Below are 19,657 nucleotides of genomic sequence, written 5' to 3'. Positions count from 1 at the left end.
ATGGTCCTCGTCGATCCCGACGGACGAACCACACATTCCTAGTATCCTATACTCATTTATAGATCTTCTGACTTCCAACTTGAGCAGTAAAATCCAGAAACAAAGTGAACAGTGACAATAACCAGGTCAAGTGAGATCTCTTTTCCTTCACTATCATTAGCATGAAAAATGTCAGCAATGATAACACTAAGTAAGTAAAATATATGAAGATATACTACGGCTGCCTGCATCAACATAGCACAGTAATAAAAGAGAGAGTGAGAGAGAACATAAAAAAATCATTAAATGATTCATTGATTCCTTATCCAAAGAAATGCATCCAGTGACAAACTAACATCACTTTTGCTTATGAAAGTATACAATTACAAACTTGATGCAACCTAGATTGTTAATTGTAAAGCTGGGGAATATAAAGATAAACTGGGAACACCACATTTCAGCTGCTGAGCTAGACTGCGTGCAGTGAGATCTACCCTTAAAATTTCCTGTTCTGGACTATGAACATCCCTTTTGAACAACCCAAGAAAAAATAGAGCAGAATGAGCAAACAGCACCAGTACAAAGGAATAATGTTTCATAAGGGTGATCTGCACATCATGAAAATGACATTTTTCCGATTCTGTCCGCAAACAAAACCCAAACTCTAGTGTTTTTCTCTCAGCTACAAGGGTTCTTCTAACAAAAATTAACTTCAAAATATAGCAGACATTCAAAGAACTAAAGCTTACTCAAATAACTGTAATTTCATTCAGCAATGTCGCATATTTCACTCTGTGGTAGATGAATTCACAGGTGAGATATGTTTCTTTACTTCTGGTTCGGATTTTTTTGTCGACAACTGACAACTTCACAAGGTATGTTCTAGTTAAATATTTCTTTTCTTTTTTCTGCAAAACATTAGCTGCCGACGTACTGAAACCAAACGTACCAAATGACAATGAGAACATCAGACCAACTGCGCAGAACAGATGTACCAGTGCCAAGAGGCCTCTCTGGGTGCTAAAAATCAATTTCCAACCTATGAATCTATGAATGGAAAAAAGGCTGAAATCATTAACCTGGTTGATAGAATCAAACTGACATTACATTCAGCACAGAAACATGGCTCAATCCTGACATCAGCAGTTCTGAGATTCTGCCAGACCTGTAAACTATCTACTGCAAGGACAATAGAGAAGGAGGTGCATTGCTTTTTGTTGTGCGCTAAAATCTGGACAGTCACATCGTTCCAGAGCTCTTAGCTGAACGCGAGCTTCTAATGGAATAGGCTGTATCTCTCGGGCTTAGCTTAAGCTGGGATATCATTATAAAAGGAAGCGTAGAGCCTTGACACATAGTCCCAAATCTAAAATGGACCTCCACAGCAGCCTTGTCACTATTGTCACCCCCCTTCACCATCAAAAAATTGTCCCAGGTTCTGTGGCCTCAAATGTCCTGCTCTCATGGTGACCTCAGTTCCAACCCCCCTCCACTTCCCTGCTAGGGGGAGAATCCTGTCAAGGTCTCTGGTGTTGGCAGATTCATGGGAGACTTGTTGGAGGGACATACGTCACATAGTAGCAGTCTTCACTCTGACTAGTCTGAGGGTGAAGCTCACTCAGTCTACCACCATGACTAAGTTATTATTGTTGTCAATGAGGATTAGTAGGTGGTGTCCTTAAGTAGGAGGATTGGTACGTGGTGTCTTTAGTCTGTTGATTGTGTCGCACACATGAGAAGACTATGCACTGCTGCGGAGTACTGTGGCCTCCTGGCGACTAAAAACTCCACGGATTCCTGTAGATTGCTGGCGCTGGAACAAACCTGGGTGTGGCTGTGTGGGGGAAGCAATGCCACTGAAGTGATGCAGATGACAGGGCAGCACACACACACAAATCTTTGTGTTGGAATCATGAATCAAAGTAGCAGTAATGACAGGCTGGAGTGGCCTAGTTTTGATACTGTGAAATAAAGGTCCTTAGTCACAGAATAATCAACAGACAATTGTAGTCACTCCATGAAGGAAGAAAGCTGCCATGGGGCACTGGGTTCAAAAGCAAGACACCCAGTGCAGAAAATTAAGTTGTGTGATTTCAATCAACTATGGAAATGCCAAGTCACCATGTCAGGTTAGTGAGGAGAAAAAAAGGAAAAAAAAGAAAACTTACTTCAAGAGGGGGTGGGAGTGGGGCTTACTACTGGGTTGTGTTGGCCTGTGGGTACGTGTGTATGTGTGCAGCATCGAGCAACAAAACTCAATCATTGCCTCCTTGAAGGACTAGCCATACTCAGAGAGACTGGAAATCCTGAAACTGTCCAGCCTTAAGCTTCAACAAATGCGCTATTCATGATATTTATGACACTAAGGGACCACAGATCGCACACTCCAATAGTACTACAGTAGGGATGTCAGGGGGAATAGTCTTAAGCTGAGCAAATCTCATTGTAGACTAAACGTGAAAAGCTCCTTCTTCACAGAACGAGTTGTAAACTCATAGAATAGTTTCCCAGACATGGTCATAATGGCACCAACAGTCTTAACCTTCAAGTTTAACAGTCTTAACCATTAAGAAAAGACTTAACTCACACTGGGCCACCCTACCCTCATATACAATCCAGTATGCTACAAATAGGCAGTCCACACATGCTTCAAAAAGTGATATTTTCATTGCCTTCAGAATGATAAACAGGCCTACCCAGGCCTCAAACGTATAACAAGTTCAAGTATGACTGTGTTTGTCACTGTGTGTGCACGCACGTGCATGTGTGTGTATGTGTGTGTGTGTGTGTGTGTGTGTGTGTGTGTGTGTGTGTGTGCATGTGTGCGCACATGTGTTCATCAACTTAATGCTAACCTGAAACAATACAATTGCAAATCGCTTTCAAATTACTGCCAGATGATCAACACTTTTCTCACAGGATGGGCTTCTCTACAGCTACTATCAAACTTGGCCAACATCTTACTAGTCCTACTAAATCTGGGTGCTGACATACCGCAATGCATTTAAAAAATTCTTTTACTTTTAAAAAATTTACTCACGAATGACAGATATTCACCACATTGTCATGAAAAATCTCAATAATAAAAGGCAGCCCCAAGTGTGTCGTTCTGATTTATTATTTCATCATAGTACGCTAAGTACACGGTACATTACAGAAAAAGTGTAACCTGGACTGCCTGCCGAATCAGTGATAGCTGATACGGCGAGATCACAAAATCAAAACTATTCTGTTCTATAATCAGATTTTATGGTCACTGGTTCCAAATACTTGTTCATTTTTCTGACGCTGAACACGAGATCAATGACAATAGGCTGAGTGATCACAAGATCAAGGATGCAGACAGTGTCTGAGACACCACGTGTCGGACACAATCATATTATAAATTACACGTCTAACAAAACTGGATCCCAAGCAATTCCTGCAAAATTCTTTCATAATTGAGATACTAACATATAAAACATACCAGTCTATGTCAGTATTAAACATTTACCTCTTGAATTACGCTATTACCAGGGACAAGAAGACCCGACAAAATTGCCTCTAAGGATGCCGCCATTTTCACAGGCTCAACGGAAGATGCGTAAACGAAAGTGGCATTCCCAAACTGTCTATTTCCCAATCAGGCCGAACCAACCTTTTCATTCTACTCCATCCGGTTAGCCTCTGAACCCAATATATGCGTATTGAAACAATTTCATAAGACCTTATACACGTTTAAAGGATGAACTTGGAACATCCATTTTTATTATGTGTTTAATGAAAAGGGGGATGGAGATGTACATTCAGTCCCAGCGTCACTAAGAATGAATTAATTGGAGAAGGAAGAAAAAAAAAACTGAGAGAGGATTTAGATAGAAGATGATAACAAATGGAGGAGAGCAAGGGAGAGAATATGGAGAGGAAAATGAAATGAAAGAAAAGTGAAACTTCCTTTTTTTTTTCTAATCACGAAAGGCATATTATTGTGAACCACTATGTTTTCTTCTTCTCCTTCTTTATGCAGGTGCTTCAGAAATGGGAGGCCCAGAAAAAAAACTAAGAGCAGAAAAGAAACGTGATCAGCCTAAATATTCGTCGGTGCAGTGTGGGGTCAACTGATGAGACAAAAGCCACAGGCCTAATGACTGGCCGGGTCATTAACCTTCGCTGGCTATCGTGGGTCGTACACGACCCAGAAGGGTACAAAAACGCAAATATCTCAGCCAATTCTTAATATTTGTCTACGAAATTTCATAACTGCTTCCTACACCTAAAAGGCCAACTTTCGTCCAAAAATGAAAAAAAATCATTAATTAGTTAATGAGTAATTAAAGGTGGCGTTTTAACTACACACGAACGCTTGTGTGGGTCGTGTATAACCTATACTTTTTAAAGAGGAAAAAACGTGGTCACCTCTCGAAAGTTCGTGTGTGTCATGCACGACCCATACCTTTTTAATAGTGATTTCAGAAGGTTTAATTTGCAATTAGTGAAAGGAAAATAAAGAAGTTTTACTTTCAATAGCCTCACTACCCCACTACTCTCCCACTCCCCCACTCCCCGCCCCGTCCCTTTCGCCTGTCTTCAGCTATAACCCCCTTCCATCCCTTTCTCTAACAACATGTACCTGTGTGACTGAATATCTTTGATTGTGCGTGTATAGGATGCTATGAGTCATCACTCTCTCTCTGTGTGTCTCGCTGTCTGTGTCTGTCTCTCTTTCTCTCTCTCTCTGTCTCTCTCTCTCTCTCTCTCTCTCTCTCTCTCTATCCATCTATGTCTTTGTCTGCCCCAACTGTCAGCGAACATTTCGTGCGCAGATTGGACTATTCAGCCATCTGCGCATTCACAGATAGATTCATGAGCATCCTCCCCCCCCCCCACCCCACCACCACCCTCCCCCCATCCCCCAGCTGGATGACAACGATGGTCATCATCGATCTCGATGGACACACCACCACCATCTATCTATCTATCTTTCTATCTCTGTGTGCATAAGTAGGGTTTGTATGTATGTGCATGTGGTGTTATGCGTTTGTGTGTGTAATCAGTTGTTACGATATGATTTCCTTTCCTATATTTTGTTATAAGCTTTGGAGGAACATGCAGGTTTTTGTCTCTTTACAAAGTATGGGTCGTGCACGACCCACATGAGCTTCCGTGTGTAGTCAAAGGCGACAGCCAGCGAAGGTTAATGTGTCACAGTACATCGAGTCACTGAGCCCATGTGTGTGTGTGTGTGTGTGTGTGTGTGTGTGTGTGTGTGTGTGTGTGTGTGTGTGTGTGTGTGTGTGTGTGTGTGTGCTAATCTGAATTTAAATGGCTGTTTGTAAAATTCGGAAGAATAAACTGGTTTCTAACCTGTCAGTAGGTTTCTGGAACAAATGATGGCATGAAACGGATATCTGATTCATAGTCAGTCGTGTCCGACTATGACAATCAGAAAAGCAGAGGCGGCAGATGCTGTCGGCCGGCTGTCTGGGCGAGAATTTGATCATAATTGATAGTGTCTTGCCCAAGTTTCATTACCACTCTCTCGGCCAAGAGGGTTTTAGGACAGTCCGCGGCATTGGGTAACCTCCAAGGCTGCACCACTAAGAACAAGTGCAACTGATCTTGCCTCCAAGTTTGAGAGTCATAGTCCTTCATATAAGACTAAGCTGTAAATGAAAAAAACATTGATCATTCAGCTCTCTCTTTAGTTGTTAACCGATCAGATGTAAGCTTTTGTCAATAATAATCAGTTATACAAGCCGGCATAGCGCTGGGCATATATACATACATACATACGTATGTGTATATCTATATATGATAATGGCTACTGACCATGCATAGTGTGGAAATGTACCCGATTCGAACAGTTTATTGAAGTAATTGGTCAAAAACAGTGCAACTTCTGGGGGTGCGTATATATGGTGGTGGTGTGTCCATCGAGATCGATGATGACCATCGTTGTCATCCAGCTGGGGGATGGGGGGAGGATGGTGGTGGGGTGGTGGGGGAGGATGCTCATGAATCTATCTGTGAATGCGCAGATGGCTGAATAGTCCAATCTGTGCACGAAATGTTCGCTGACAGTTGGGGCAGACAAAGACAGGCATATCATTGTCAGAGAGCTTGTTTGCCCGTGACTTTCTGGCCTGCCTCTTCTGAACAGCTGCAGCAGTCCTGTTGGCCTCGCACAACTTGCCGCCTTTGTGCACAGCAGCGCGCCATTTGTCACGGTCCACTGCAGATTCCTCCCAGGAGTCGGGGTTGATATCAAACGCTTTCAGAGAGACTTTCAGAGTATCTCTGAAGCGTTTCTTCTGACCTCCGTGTGATCTCTTCCCTTGTTGCAGCTCGCCATAGAAGAGCCTTTTGGGCAGCCGATGGTCTGGCATGCGCGCCACGTGTCCAGACCAGCGAAGCTGGGACTGCATTAGGATGGTGAAGATGCTGGGAAGGGTGGCTTTTGCGAGCACCTCTGTGTCTGGGGTCCTGTCTTGCCACTTGATGTTCAGTAGCTTCCTGAGGCATATTGTGTGGATGTGGTTCAGCTTCTTGGCATGTCGTTGGTACACTGTCCAAGTTTCGCAGGCGTACAGTAGTGTAGGGAGAACTACTGCTCTGTAGACCTTTAGCTTGGTCTCAAGACTAATGCCTCTTCTGTTCCAGACATTTGCATTGAATCTACCAAAAGTTGCGCTTGCTCTTGCAATCCTGACGTTCACTTCATCGTCGATGGTCGCATTTCGTGACAGTGTGCTGCCAAGGTATGTGAACCGCTCCACCGCACTGAGTCTCTGACCGTTGACTGTGATGTTGGGCTCAACGAAGGGTTTCCCTCGGGCTGGCTGATGGAGAACTTCAGTTTTCCTCGTGCTGATGGTAAGGCCGAAGTTCCTGCTGGCAGTGGCAAACTTGTCGACGCCGAGTTGCATGTCAGCTTCAGATCCAGCGTTGAGGGCACAATCATCAGCAAACAAAAAGTCTCTGATGATGTCTGTCATGACCTTCGTTTTTGCTTGAAGCCTTCTGAGGTTAAACAACTTGCCATCTGTTCGGTACTTTAGGCCGATTCCAACATCGCCATCTCTGAAGGCATCAGTAAGCATTGCAGAGAACATGAGGCTGAACAGCGCTGGAGCCAGGACGCAGCCTTGCTTGATACCATTTGTGACAGCAAAAGGAGCAGATGTTTCGCAATTGTCCTGGACTCGAGTCTGCATGCCTTCATGGAATTGGCTGACCAAGGAAATACATTTCCGAGGGCATCCATACTTGGCCATGATCTTCCAAAGTCCCTCTCTACTCACGGTGTCGAAGGTCTTAGTGAGGTCGACATAGGTGGAGAACAGATCAGCATTTTGCTCCTGACATTTCTCTTGCAGCTGCCTTGCAGCAAACACCATATCGGTGGTTCCGCGCTCTTTCCGGAATCCACATTGGCTCTCAGGCAAATGACCTTGGTCAAGGTGTGCTGTGAGGCGGTTTAGTAGGATCCTGGCAAGTATCTTGCCTGCGATGGAGAGCAAGGAAATGCCCCGATGGTTATCACAGGCTTGCCGGTTCCCCTTTCGCTTGTACAAGTGAATGATAGATGCATCTTTGAAATCCTGGGGGATTGTCTCTTCTTTCCACATGAGTGAGTACAGCTGATGGAGCTTCTCAGTCAGCACAGTGCCTCCATCCTTGTAGACCTCTGCTGGTATGGAGTCTGAGCCAGGTGCTTTGCCACTGGATAGCAGACGGATTGCTTTCTGGGTCTCAAGAAGTGTTGGCGGATCGTCCAGTGCTTCGTTGATAGGGACTTGTGGGAGACGGTCTATGGCTTCATCATTTATGGAGGTAGGGTGATTTAAGACACTGTTGAAGTGCTCAGCCCAACGTTCGAGAATTTTCTCTTTCTCGGTGATCAAGGTGTTCCCATCTGCACTGAGGAGGGGGGATGATCCTGAGGATGTGGGGCCGTAGACTTCTTTTAAGGCATCATAGAACCTCTTCTTATCGTGCCTGTCAGCATATCCCTGGATCTCATCAGCTTTGTCACTCAGCCACTTATCCTGCATCTGGCGTAACTTTTGCTGAACAGTCCTGCGTATGGCATCGTAGGCATCCTTTTTTGATGTGGACTTTGGGTTGCTCAGGTAGGCTTGATGCAGACGGCGTTTCTCATCCAGAAGCTGCTTGATTTCATCACAGTTTTCGTCAAACCAGTCTTTGTGCTGTCTGGTCATAGGTCCCAGGGTCTCTGAAGCTGTACTATAGATCAGCTCGCGCAGGGTCCTCCAGTCAGACTCCACATTCTGGTTGTCCAGAGAGGCGGATTCCAGACGATCTTCCAGCAGCTCCACAAAGGACTGTTTGATGGTGATGTTTTTCAGCTTAGCGATGTTGAGCCGTTTTGGAGCCTTCTGGTCTTGGGGGCGTCTCTTGGGCTGGATTCGAATATTCAGCTTCGAGACTACAAGGCGATGGTCTGTCCAACACTCGGAGCCACACATGGTCTTTGTTACACGTACATCTTGCCTATCCCTTTTCCTGACGATGACATAATCGATGAGATGCCAATGCTTTGAGCGAGGGTGCATCCATGACGTCCTGTTACGGGTAGGGAGGCAGAAAACTGTGTTGGTTATCAGCAGTTCGTGCTCTGCACAGGTCTGAAGCAAAAGCAATCCATTTGGGTTGCAGTGGCCCCACGCCGTTCTTCCCAATCACTCCATCCCAGGAGATGTAGTCAGAGCATTGAAGTCCCCAAGAATGATGAGCTTGTCTGCTTTAGGGATGGCAGCAATGACAGAGTGAAGGTCCTCGTAGAATTTCGCCTTCACTTCATCCGGGTTGGTCATGGTTGGGGCGTAGGCACTGACAATGGTGAGGTGCTTCTGGCCAGATGCCAGTGGGAGTTTCATGGTCATAAGCCTATCGTTGACTCCCTTTGGGATTCCAGCTAGCTTGCTGACAAGTGCTGTTTTCACTGCAAAACCAACGCCAGCCTCACGTCGCTCTTCGATTCCTCGTCCACTCCAGAAGAAGGTGTAACCAGATCCCCGTTCACAGAGCTCGCCTTCGCCTGCAAGCCGAGTCTCACTCAAGGCTGCGATGTCAATGTTGTATCTGGCGAGTTCGGATGCAACTAGTGCCGTTCTCCTTTGGGGTCTGTCTGCGTTATCTCTGTCCAGGAGAGTCCTTATGTTCCAAGCACCAATGGTGAGAGGAACGATCCTTGTTTTTTCTTTTCTTTCTTTTTGTTTCGACCGCTGATGTATGGTCCCCACCAGCCGCGGTATGCTGGCCAGGGTGATATGGAGCAGGCAATTTTTAGGGCACCTTTTCTAGCCCCTTCCTCATGCCAGGGAGATGAGCAATGCATTCCTAAAGAGGGCTGCTCAGACGCTCAGACGGCTGCCGAGCTCCATCGCTGCTCCTGTCGACGAAGAACGACCCTATGGCCTGAGCCGCCTGCGTGCAGGTCTGCGGCTGCGACTGCCAGTGTACCCACACCTGTCGTTTCGTCGCTCGCCTGTCGCCACAGGACTTGGGGGTGATGAAATGATGAAGGATGAAAGGTCATTAAGGATGACTGATGACTTGCGCGATGAGTTTGTTTAAAGTGAAGAGGAGTTGCGCAACGTCGACCTCACTCTCTCGTCCGGGTCCACCAATTTCCAGTGGCAAGACTAAGTCGAGACGACTGGAGGATGAGCACGGATGCAGTGGATGACCAAGATATCCTTTCGGTGTCTCATCTTGCTCTCTGCACTCCACAGTGCGTTGCTGTAACCGCCTTCCTCTCCGTTGAACCGATAGGTTTCTTCCGCAGATTCTGCCGGATCCAGACTTCGCATGCATGGGTAGACACACCCCGGGGGCCAACTGCGTGTATATAAAACTCTCCTGAAAATCCACCAACTCCTCCTGCCTTGTCAGTTTGTGTGTGTGTGTGTGTGTGTGTGTTTTATGCGGTCTAATACTTCCTGTTGTGGGACTGCACACTATAGTACTTCACAATGTTCCCCGATTTCAATGCCATTGACACCATAGAAGTTAGGTAATGTCTGATCGGAACGGGTCGTCTCGCATTCTTGATTAAATGAATTAGCAAAGTGGTTGAACCATTCTTCTGAATATATAATGCACTGACTTAAAGGCCTGCTTATATGTTTTTCATTGTACCCCCGGCCAGAACTTTTGGGAATTTTTCATGTTATCTTCCAATATTTTATCGTCTGCTTTCTGTGATCAGTTTTCTTTTCTTGAAGTAAATATTTGTATTCTTCTCCCTAAGCTTCGTATAAATTGTTATTAAAATACCATTGTCTTCATCCAAACTCTTATTATGCTTCTCAGTCTTTTTAGATATTTTAAGAGCGTGTCATAAGATCGATGTTTCTCAGTGTCGACATTCATTCGAGTCACACCGAGTCCGCCAACAACAACAGTCTTCAGCATGGGGCTTGCTGTTAAACCAATAATTTCATATAATTTCGCCAGTGCTGTTTCTCAGTCTGAACCAATCAAAATAAGCGTCTTGAAAATGTAAATTACTGCGTTGTGTGTTGAACGTGTTGAAATATTCCTGTGACTTTTGGCTATCCCATTTGTATATTATGGTGATAGTATTTCTTGATTAATGCTCATGACTGTCATTATTGAGCGTACTGACCTACAACCAGCTGTTTTACCAGAGCAGCACCAAGGAGGCCGACATGGAGAGTCTGGGGAAGGTCATCGTCAGGGCGGCTTCCATTGTCGGTGAGGCTCTGACGCCCATGGACACACTGGTCCAGAGTGCTGTTCTCAGCAAGCTCTTGCAATATAGCTTTGTTCCCACTTTCAGAAACACACCTCTTGGAATATAGCGTTGTTTCCACTTTCAGAAACACACCTCTTGCGATATTGCGTTGTTCCAACTTTCAGAAACACACCTCTTGCAATATTGTGCTGTTCTCACTTCCAGAAACATACTTCTTGCAATATAGCGTTGTTCCCACATTTAGAAACACACCTCTTGTGATATCCCCCACACATACCCCCCCCTCAGCCCCCCCCCCCGCCCCCGCCCCCCCCCCCCCCTTCCCAACACACACACACAGGAGGACACGTCACCAAGATGCCGGATACAGTCAACGGACAAGAAATCACCTGCTAAACTTTGTCAAAAACTACTGTGATGACGCGAGTAGCTCATAGAGTTCCTGTACCTCTGCGACTGCAGAAGAAGATATTCCTGAAGATTATCCAGCACAAATGACAGCAGAAGAAGGCACATGAACTGAGTAGACGGAAGAGGCCACCAGTCCCACGGCAAGCCCTCCGTTACCACCTCTGATGACACTATTGACAGCCAACCAGAAGAAATCAAGGATGATCACGACGAAATCTCCAGCTTGCGCGATGAGGTCAGAAGAGTGATATCCGTGAAAAATATTATTGTCGTCGCTCTTGCAAGAAACATCTTGGACATTCAAAACTGGATGACTCTAAATAAGTTACAACTGAACGCAGACAAAACCGAAGCAATGATCATGGGAACTAAACAAAACTCTCTTCCATCACAGCTGACAAAATCAAACCTGGCAATACATCCATCCCTCTTTCCAGCTCAGCCAGGAAACTCGGCGTTGTCCTTGACAACACACTGACCATGCAAAAATTTATCATTCAGACATGTCAATCCTGCTACTGTCAATTGCGACGCACCAGTTCCGTTCGGAAATATCTGTCCACCAACGCAACATCCAGACTTGTCGTTTCTCTCATTCTCTCTCGCCTTGATTACTGTAACCCCCTATTGTCTAGTTTGCCTGCTTCATCCATTCAGTCCCTTCAGCGCATACAAAACTGCTGCCCGACTCGTCCTCAGATAGAGGAGATCTGAGCACATCACTCCTATCTTGCAACATCTCCATTAGGTCCCTGTCTCACACAGAACAAAGTATAAGATCAGCACTCTATGTTATAAATGTGTTCACAAATCTGCCCCTTCCTATCTTTGTGGCTGCCTTCACCTCTACACTCCATCCCGCTCTCTACGATCGGCTTCGGATCCACTCTGTTTACGCATACCCAGATTCAAACACTCCACTGTTGGACGCCGTTCTTTCTCTGTCTCTGGACTTTGCATTTGGAATGAACTTCCTCTTTCGCTTCGTTAGGTCTCCGGCGCACTCAGTTCTTTCAAGTCTGGCCTTAAAACCCACCTCTTCACAAGATAGCCTCCCTCCCCTGCCTCTTCTTTGTCTTCAGTTTCTTTAGTTTTAGAGTTATGCATGCGTGTAAATGACTGGTGTGAAAGCGCTTAGATTTTTTTTTTTTTTTTTTTTTTTTTTTTTTTTTTTTTGCTGCTCCATCATCTGCACCATTTCAGTGGCATTACTCCCACGCCGCTCATTTAAATTCCCTCATATTCGGCCACACCCGGTTACGTCCGTCACAGTTCCAGCGTCAGCAGTCCGCAGGGAACCATCGATGTTAGGTCGCCAGGAGGCCACACACCAGTGGAGACACTGCACTGCTGCTGAGTCACTTCGGTGGTATTCAGTGGTTCCTGTTCTGATTCCACGTACTTAGGACATCACCTTCTAAGCCCCCTACTAACGACAATAATGGCTTAGTCGCGGAGCCAGACTGAGTGAGCGTCCCCCCAGAGTGGAGACCGCCACCACGTCCTTCCAGCAACAGTCCCCTATGAATCTGCCGACACTGAAGACATTGACAGGACTCACCCCAAGCACAGAAGTGGAGGGGTATCGAAACTGAGGTCACCATGAGAGCAGGACATGAAAGGCCACAGACTTTGAGACTGTTTTGTTTATATTGATGATGATGAAGGAGGAGGCGGATGACGATGACGATGACAATGTTGCTATGGAGGTCCATTTTGGTTTGGGACTGCGTAACAAGGCTGTACTCTACGCTTCCTGTCATAATGATATTCCGGCGTTAACCAGGCCCGAGAGATACAGACACTTGCAGTGTTGGTCAGGTAATTAGAGCAACACACCCAAAGACGCATCCTTGAAGTGGATGACACTCGACTGTGTGGTCCCAGTCTCCCCATTCAAGCCCACAGTACACTCAACTGGGTAGAAGCCGGCCACGAGCCGAAAAACCCACCTCCGCTGGGATTCGAACCCGCGTCCTCCCAGCCGTCAGTCCGCGACGCTAAACACTTCGTCACGGCGGCTGGTCGAAAGCGCTTAGATTTGTCTCCATACAAGATTCAGCGCTATTTAAATACTATTATTATTATTATTATTATTATATTAAGTTCCATAATTTTGGCCTTAAGTCAGCGCATCGCGTCAATGGAATAAAATATGATAAACCAAACGCGACTGATCAAAAGGGTGACAAAGCTAAAAGTGACACTTTTAGACTTTACATTCAAACAGATCCCGTGTGCAATTCAACCTATTGATAGAGGAAACAACGAAATACAGTTTGCAAAAGAAAAGGAAAACCATTCATATATATAGTAAATGTTGAATGACTTGGTTTTTATTGATGTCTGAGTTCTGTTCATTGCAGTTCTGGAACTGAGTACTGTACGGTTTAGAACTTACACTGACAGATGAATTAGGAGTATTTTTGAAGTTATACAAAGCCTGATTATCAGTTGGTCTGTCTGCATGTCTGAGGCACGTTACTTATTTTTTGTTTTATAGTTTTCTCCCTTTTCAGGAGTGGTCAGCAACAGCATAAAAACATCACTCTCTTCCCCCCTCTCTCACTTTCTCTCCTCACCTTCCTTACCTGTCCTGCTTCTCCTCCTCTCCAGGACTGGTCAGCCCGGCTTCTGATGGAGCGGTCAAGGTCCATCAAATGTCCGACAGTCCGGTCACAGCTGAGCGGCTCCAAGAAAGTGCAGCAGGAGCTGGCCCGGCCAGGAGCCGTGGAGCGCTTCATTCAGGACCCGGCGGCCGTGCACAGGATACGGCAGACCTTTGCTGGACTCTACAGTCTGGACAAGGTGTGTGTGTGTGTGTGTGTGTGTGTGTGTGTGTGTGTGTGTGTGTGTGTGTGTGTGTGTGTGTGTGTGTGTGTGTGTGTAGGAAACAGCACAGGTGGAGCGGTGGCCTACCGGTAACGTGCCCGATAAGGAACCGAGTCTTCACGGGTTCGGGTCCCGCACGGATCGGTAGTTATTACCTCCCTTTTCCTTCAGTGTTCCGCTCTTCTTCTTCGTTCATGGTATGCAACTCCCACGTTCTCTCGTATGTACACGAATTGGCTTTTACGAGTATTTGTATTTGTATTTCTTTTTATCACAACAGATTTCTCTGTGTAAAATTTGGTCTGCTCTCCCCAGGGAAAGCGTGTGCGCTACACTACAGCGACACCGTTTGTACCCGCCATGTAGTCAGCCATACTCCGTTTTCGTGGGTGTGCATAATGGGTATGTTCTTGTTTCCATAACCCACCAAACGCTGACACGGATTACAGGATCTTTAACGTGCCTATTTGATCTTCTGCTTGCGTATACTCACGAAGAGGGTTCAGGCACAAGCAGGTCTGCACAATCTCACAACAGAATACATGATCATAAACATAACTTAAACAAATAAAAAGTTAACAAAGTCTTAAACTCGCAGTAGTTTATTTTCGCAATAACGAAAGCAAGTCAGATAAACTCTGCTGACTGTATTCCAGAATCCGTCATCTGAAGCACTTTGTGAGAGAATCACTTGTGACACTCTCAGTGGTTATTAAGTTTTTATCATAAACTACAGCTTTTCTTTCTATTTATCTTCAAGTTATTATAGTCAGTTTAGCTGCTCACATATTATTAATGTTATTTATTCATATCATTTTCACAATGTTTTTGAAGAACAATATCAAGATAATGCAATGGAACTGCAGATCATTGTCCACAGACATTGACTATTTACGACAATACCTTCCATCAAATGAGTATCGTGTCCCCCTGCTTCAGTCTTTAAATGTCAAAAAGAATAACCTCCATAGGCTGAAGCAGTTCTACTACCCACCAGTTGTTGATCAGGAACGACCTGACGCGAAGATCAACAATGCTATTTATATTCGTATCGGACTACAACATTGTATCAAAGAGTCGCCCGTTCCCAAAAAATGTAGAAAACATTTCATCATTGTGCCACCACTATCAAGTTTTCTGATTCAGTGCATCAACTCAGTGCATTCAGTGTCAACTGTGCATCGGTCTATTTACCAAAAGGACCAGACAATGATAACACTGACTGGTTGAAAACCGTCAAAGATCATAGTGATGTGTAATTTGATCGTGTTTCAAATACTTAGAAAACCTTTTTTTTCTCAAAATTTGAATTTCAATTAATTTACACATGACCGAAAACGGACTATGGTTGCCTAAATGGCGGGGTCATACAGAATTCGTACACAGGAGAAGAAGTGGGATGAGGAATTGTGTTTAATGTCCCGTCACACATATCGGTGACTGAAGACAATTTGTGAGAGTATTTGTACATACATTTCAGTGTATCGTTCAGCAGAGGAGTGGGAGGGGTATGATAAGAAGTAGTAGTATCTCCTTTATTTAACAATTTTCACATTTCATAAACAGCAGTGAGTCACTGCCAACACAGCCAGAACCACACTTCTTGCAATACTGCAATGTTCCAACTTCAACAATATCGCGCTGGGCATACACCCTAAAACACACCTCCTGCAATATTGCAGTGTTCCCACTTCCAGAAAGAAACCTTCTGCAATATCGTGGTGTTCCCACTCCCAGAAACACACCTCTTGCAATATCGTGGTGTTCCCACTCCCAGAAACACACCTCTTGCAATATCGTGGTGTTCCCACTTCCAGAAACACACCTCTTGCAATATCGTGGTGTTCCCACTTCCAGAAACACACCTCTTGCAATATCGTGGTGTTCCCACTCCCAGAAACACACCTCTTGCAATATCGTGTTGTTCCCACTTCCAGAAACACACCTCTTGCAATATCGTGGTGTTCCCACTTCCAGAAACACACCTCTTGCAATATCGTGGTGTTCCCACTTCCAGAAACACACCTCTTGCAATATTGTGTTGTTCCCACTTCCAGAAACACACCTCTTGCAATATCGTGGTGTTCCCACTTCCAGAAACACACCTCTTGCAATATCGTGGTGTTCCCACTTCCAGAAACACACCTCTTGCAATATCGTGTTGTTCCCACTCCCAGAAACACACCTCTTGCAATATCGTGTTGTTCCCACTTCCAGAAACACACCTCTTGCAATATCGTGGTGTTCCCACTTCCAGAAACACACCTCTTGCAATATCGTGGTGTTCCCACTTCCAGAAACACACCTCTTGCAATATTGTGTTGTTCCCACTTCCAGAAACACACCTCTTGCAATATCGTGGTGTTCCCACTTCCAGAAACACATCTCTTGTAATAGTATGGTGTTCCCACTTCTACAAACATATTTCAGTGAAGCACACTTTCATGCTCGTACGCATGCATACATGCACGCGCGTGTTTACACGCAGAAACACACACGCATACACAAACATACACACATAAATTAATATACATTCGTCTGATTACCATTTTATTACAATGATAAAACAAAACAGCAAAACAAGGAGCAAAGTACCGTTTGGAGTGTGATCAGCATTCATATCATAATACATTGTATTTTTATTGAAATAAATTATTGGCTCATGCTGATAAAAGAAACTGGGTCTTTGTGATAACGTTTCAGCTGTCTGTGTTTATTCGTGCATACATGTATTGTGTATGTATGAGCACGTGCGTGCGTGCATGCGTGCGCGTGTGTGTGTGCCTGCATGTGTGTGTGTGTGTGTGTGTGTGTGTGTGTGTGTGTGTGTGTGTGTGTGTGTGTTATATTTAACAAACTTGTCATTTTCTCGAAAAAATACTTTGTCCACACCAATTTAAGTTGGATTGAAGAGAGAAGAGTCAGTTCTGTTCAAGATGTGAAATGAGATTAAAAATGCAGTGCACTTCTGGGAAGGGCACATGGAATTATTCAGCGGCAAGGATTGCTTCTACAGTCATTTCATGGCAGCATTTTCATTCCTTTTGTACATAACCATTACAGTTTTAATCTTATGCTTGACACTGATCAACAGCAGTCATTTGAACAGTTTTAGTTAGAATAGTAATTTTCTGCCCAGTATGTTATATTGATGCATACATCTACCAGGAGCAGCAAAATTATACAATAAAATGGTACCTCAATCACAATGCATTATGGGAATGTTTTATTCAGTCTCTCATCCAAAATATGTTTTGAAAAATTTCAAGAAATATGACTCGAGGCATAGAAAGGCTGCTATGTTTTATGCTCAGACTGAAGGACTTGCACTTTTCAAATTTGCCCAAGAGGTCATTGTAGGTTTACTGTTTGTTTTCGCATTCCTTTTGCTAAACATGTAGTATGTGATTGGCTATTTCCTTCCCACTAAAATTAGTTTTAATGACAATGAAAGTTAAGCCTTCCTCGAGGAGCAATAAAAACACAAGGGTGGTCATTATGCTTCAAGACAACAGAAGATTTGACAAATATGGCCTGCGATATGTCAAACAGTGCAAAGTCTTCAGAAACACAGTTCACGTATCCACCACAAACGGACTGTCGATGGCAGCGGTACCCAGTATGAAGCCACCTTCATTCGTTTCCTGTGCTTTTGTTCGCAGCAAGTGACCGCACACGTTGTTGGCAATCTCCTTCTCACCTTCCCTAAAACAAATGATGACGACAATAACGATAAAAACAGCATTTGATTGAAAATACCAAAAAATGTTGTGCTAGACGTTCATCCCTGACTCACGTTCAAGGCTTAGAAACATCAATGCATCACTGCCCTTCTCGCTCCCCTTCAATGGCTCCCCATTCAAGCACGAATACAATACAAACTCTCGGTTCTTCGCGTGACATGTGCACACTCTTGATTTCTAAAGATTCGCGCAAAAACTTACGATGAACGTTCATTTTCCTTTACTGCACACAAACAGTGGAATTCACTACCCCCACACTTTCGTCACATCCCAACACCTGCATTCATTAGAGCACTCAAAACATATCTTTTCAAACGCTTTTACTCCAGTAAAGCTTTTCCATCAACATATGTCTGCTTTGATCTGATTGCTGGATGTTCTCTTCATGTTGATTTGTATATATTTGTGTGTGTGTTTTTGTGTAATGTTTGTGATGTCTGGTTCTTTGGTGTATATTTTGACTGGTGAATGTGATGTTTTTATTTTTTTGCTGTGATTTGGGCCTATGTGATGCGAGATTGATTTGTCTGTGTTACTTTTTTTACATACTTTTATGTCACTTATTCTTAAGTTTGTATATTTCATTGTAAAGGACAGTAAGCCACATCTGAGATGGGGGTGCTGCGCTATATGTCTTCATTTATTATTATTATTATTGTTATTGTTATCATTATAATCATCATTATTGTGCGCTAAGTGCATGCTGTACATGGGACCTCGGTTTATCGTCTCATCCGAATGACAAGACGCCTAGTTCGATTTTCCAGTCAAACCTGGAGAAAGGGCGAGAGCGGGAATCGAACCCAGACCCTCACAGACACTGTATTGGCAGACATCAAAGGTTCTGAACATCCTGGAGCCGATGATGCGTTATCAGCAGATGTGAGTCCTAGAGGCAGTGATGGGTCATGCACAGAGGAAGGTCTAGGGTTGCCCATGCTGTCTTCAAGAAGTTTTTCAAGTTCTTCATTCGCGGGCGAGATTCTACTAAGAAAGTCATCTGGTAACTATGACCTTAGGCCAAAGCAAGGCATGTTGCCAGTAAGTGCTTCATGGTAATTTCTTCATGGTAGCTGCTGTTCATGGTCCACTGAACAAAACGGGCAACATAACTCCTCTGGACAGAACTGTTATCTCGCATCCATGCCATAAGCTTTTTCATGTCACCATTACTTCGTTCCACAGAACCTTGACTCTGGGGATGTCTTGGGTGCCCATTGACTAAAACAAGGTCAGTCCACAATGAAGCACGTTCATGGATAACTATGGCTGTAAATTCTCTACCAATATCCAACTGAAGAATCTGCGGTGCACCTTTAGTTAAGAAAATAAGAAGTCCATGGGGCGACCTCAGCTGTTGTTTTTGACTAAAGGGGGCGAATGATATGCAACTTGGTCAGGTACTCCATGTAATGTAGAATGAAACGATAACTCCCGTTCCTCATTGTCTGCATGTCTACTAAATCCACTTGTCCACGCTCATCATTCACAGACAGTGGTTTGACAATCACTCCTGCAGTTGTCTCCTGCCTGCGACACGTTTCTACACAACGCTCACAACGAAGGATGTGCAGTGATACCAAAGATCTAGGAATGTCGTAGATAAATCCTGCAATAAAGAGAAGTTTGCAGTTGTCGAAAATACATCCGTCTTGAGCAATATCAATGCGAATAATATTTTAAAACTCATACATGACATAGCCCATTTCATGAAATGAGCATGATATTTGCTCATTTCATGAAATGGGCAATTTCATACATTGGGTGTTGTATATGCATAAACATATCTCTCTCTATATATAGATACACACACATATACATACATACATACATACATACATACATACATGTACACACACACAATTCCTAAGTATTTGAGTGATTTTAAATTCATGTGTGTACTTTTTATGTGTTGTTCCCCCCTCCCCCTCAATATTACCAGAAATCCCTGTACACTTGGTAAGAAAAG

General features: G+C 44.3%; 1 protein-coding gene across 1 annotated transcript in view; it reads right to left on the bottom strand.

The window, feature by feature from the left end:
• Positions 1-16,882: 16,882 nt before the first annotated feature.
• LOC143285955 (glutathione synthetase-like) overlaps positions 16,883-19,657 on the bottom strand; it is a 20,493-nt gene continuing 17,718 nt past the window's right edge. Inside the window, exon 13 of the mRNA XM_076593406.1 lies at positions 16,883-17,650. Coding sequence (XP_076449521.1) covers positions 17,521-17,650 — 130 coding nt within the window. The 3' untranslated portion in view covers positions 16,883-17,520. The remainder of the gene's footprint in view (positions 17,651-19,657) is intronic.

The sequence above is a fragment of the Babylonia areolata genome, chromosome 9 (assembly GCF_041734735.1).
Source record: "Babylonia areolata isolate BAREFJ2019XMU chromosome 9, ASM4173473v1, whole genome shotgun sequence".
Taxonomy (NCBI): Eukaryota; Metazoa; Mollusca; class Gastropoda; order Neogastropoda; family Buccinidae; genus Babylonia; species Babylonia areolata.
This window is presented reverse-complemented; position numbering and strand designations above follow the sequence as displayed.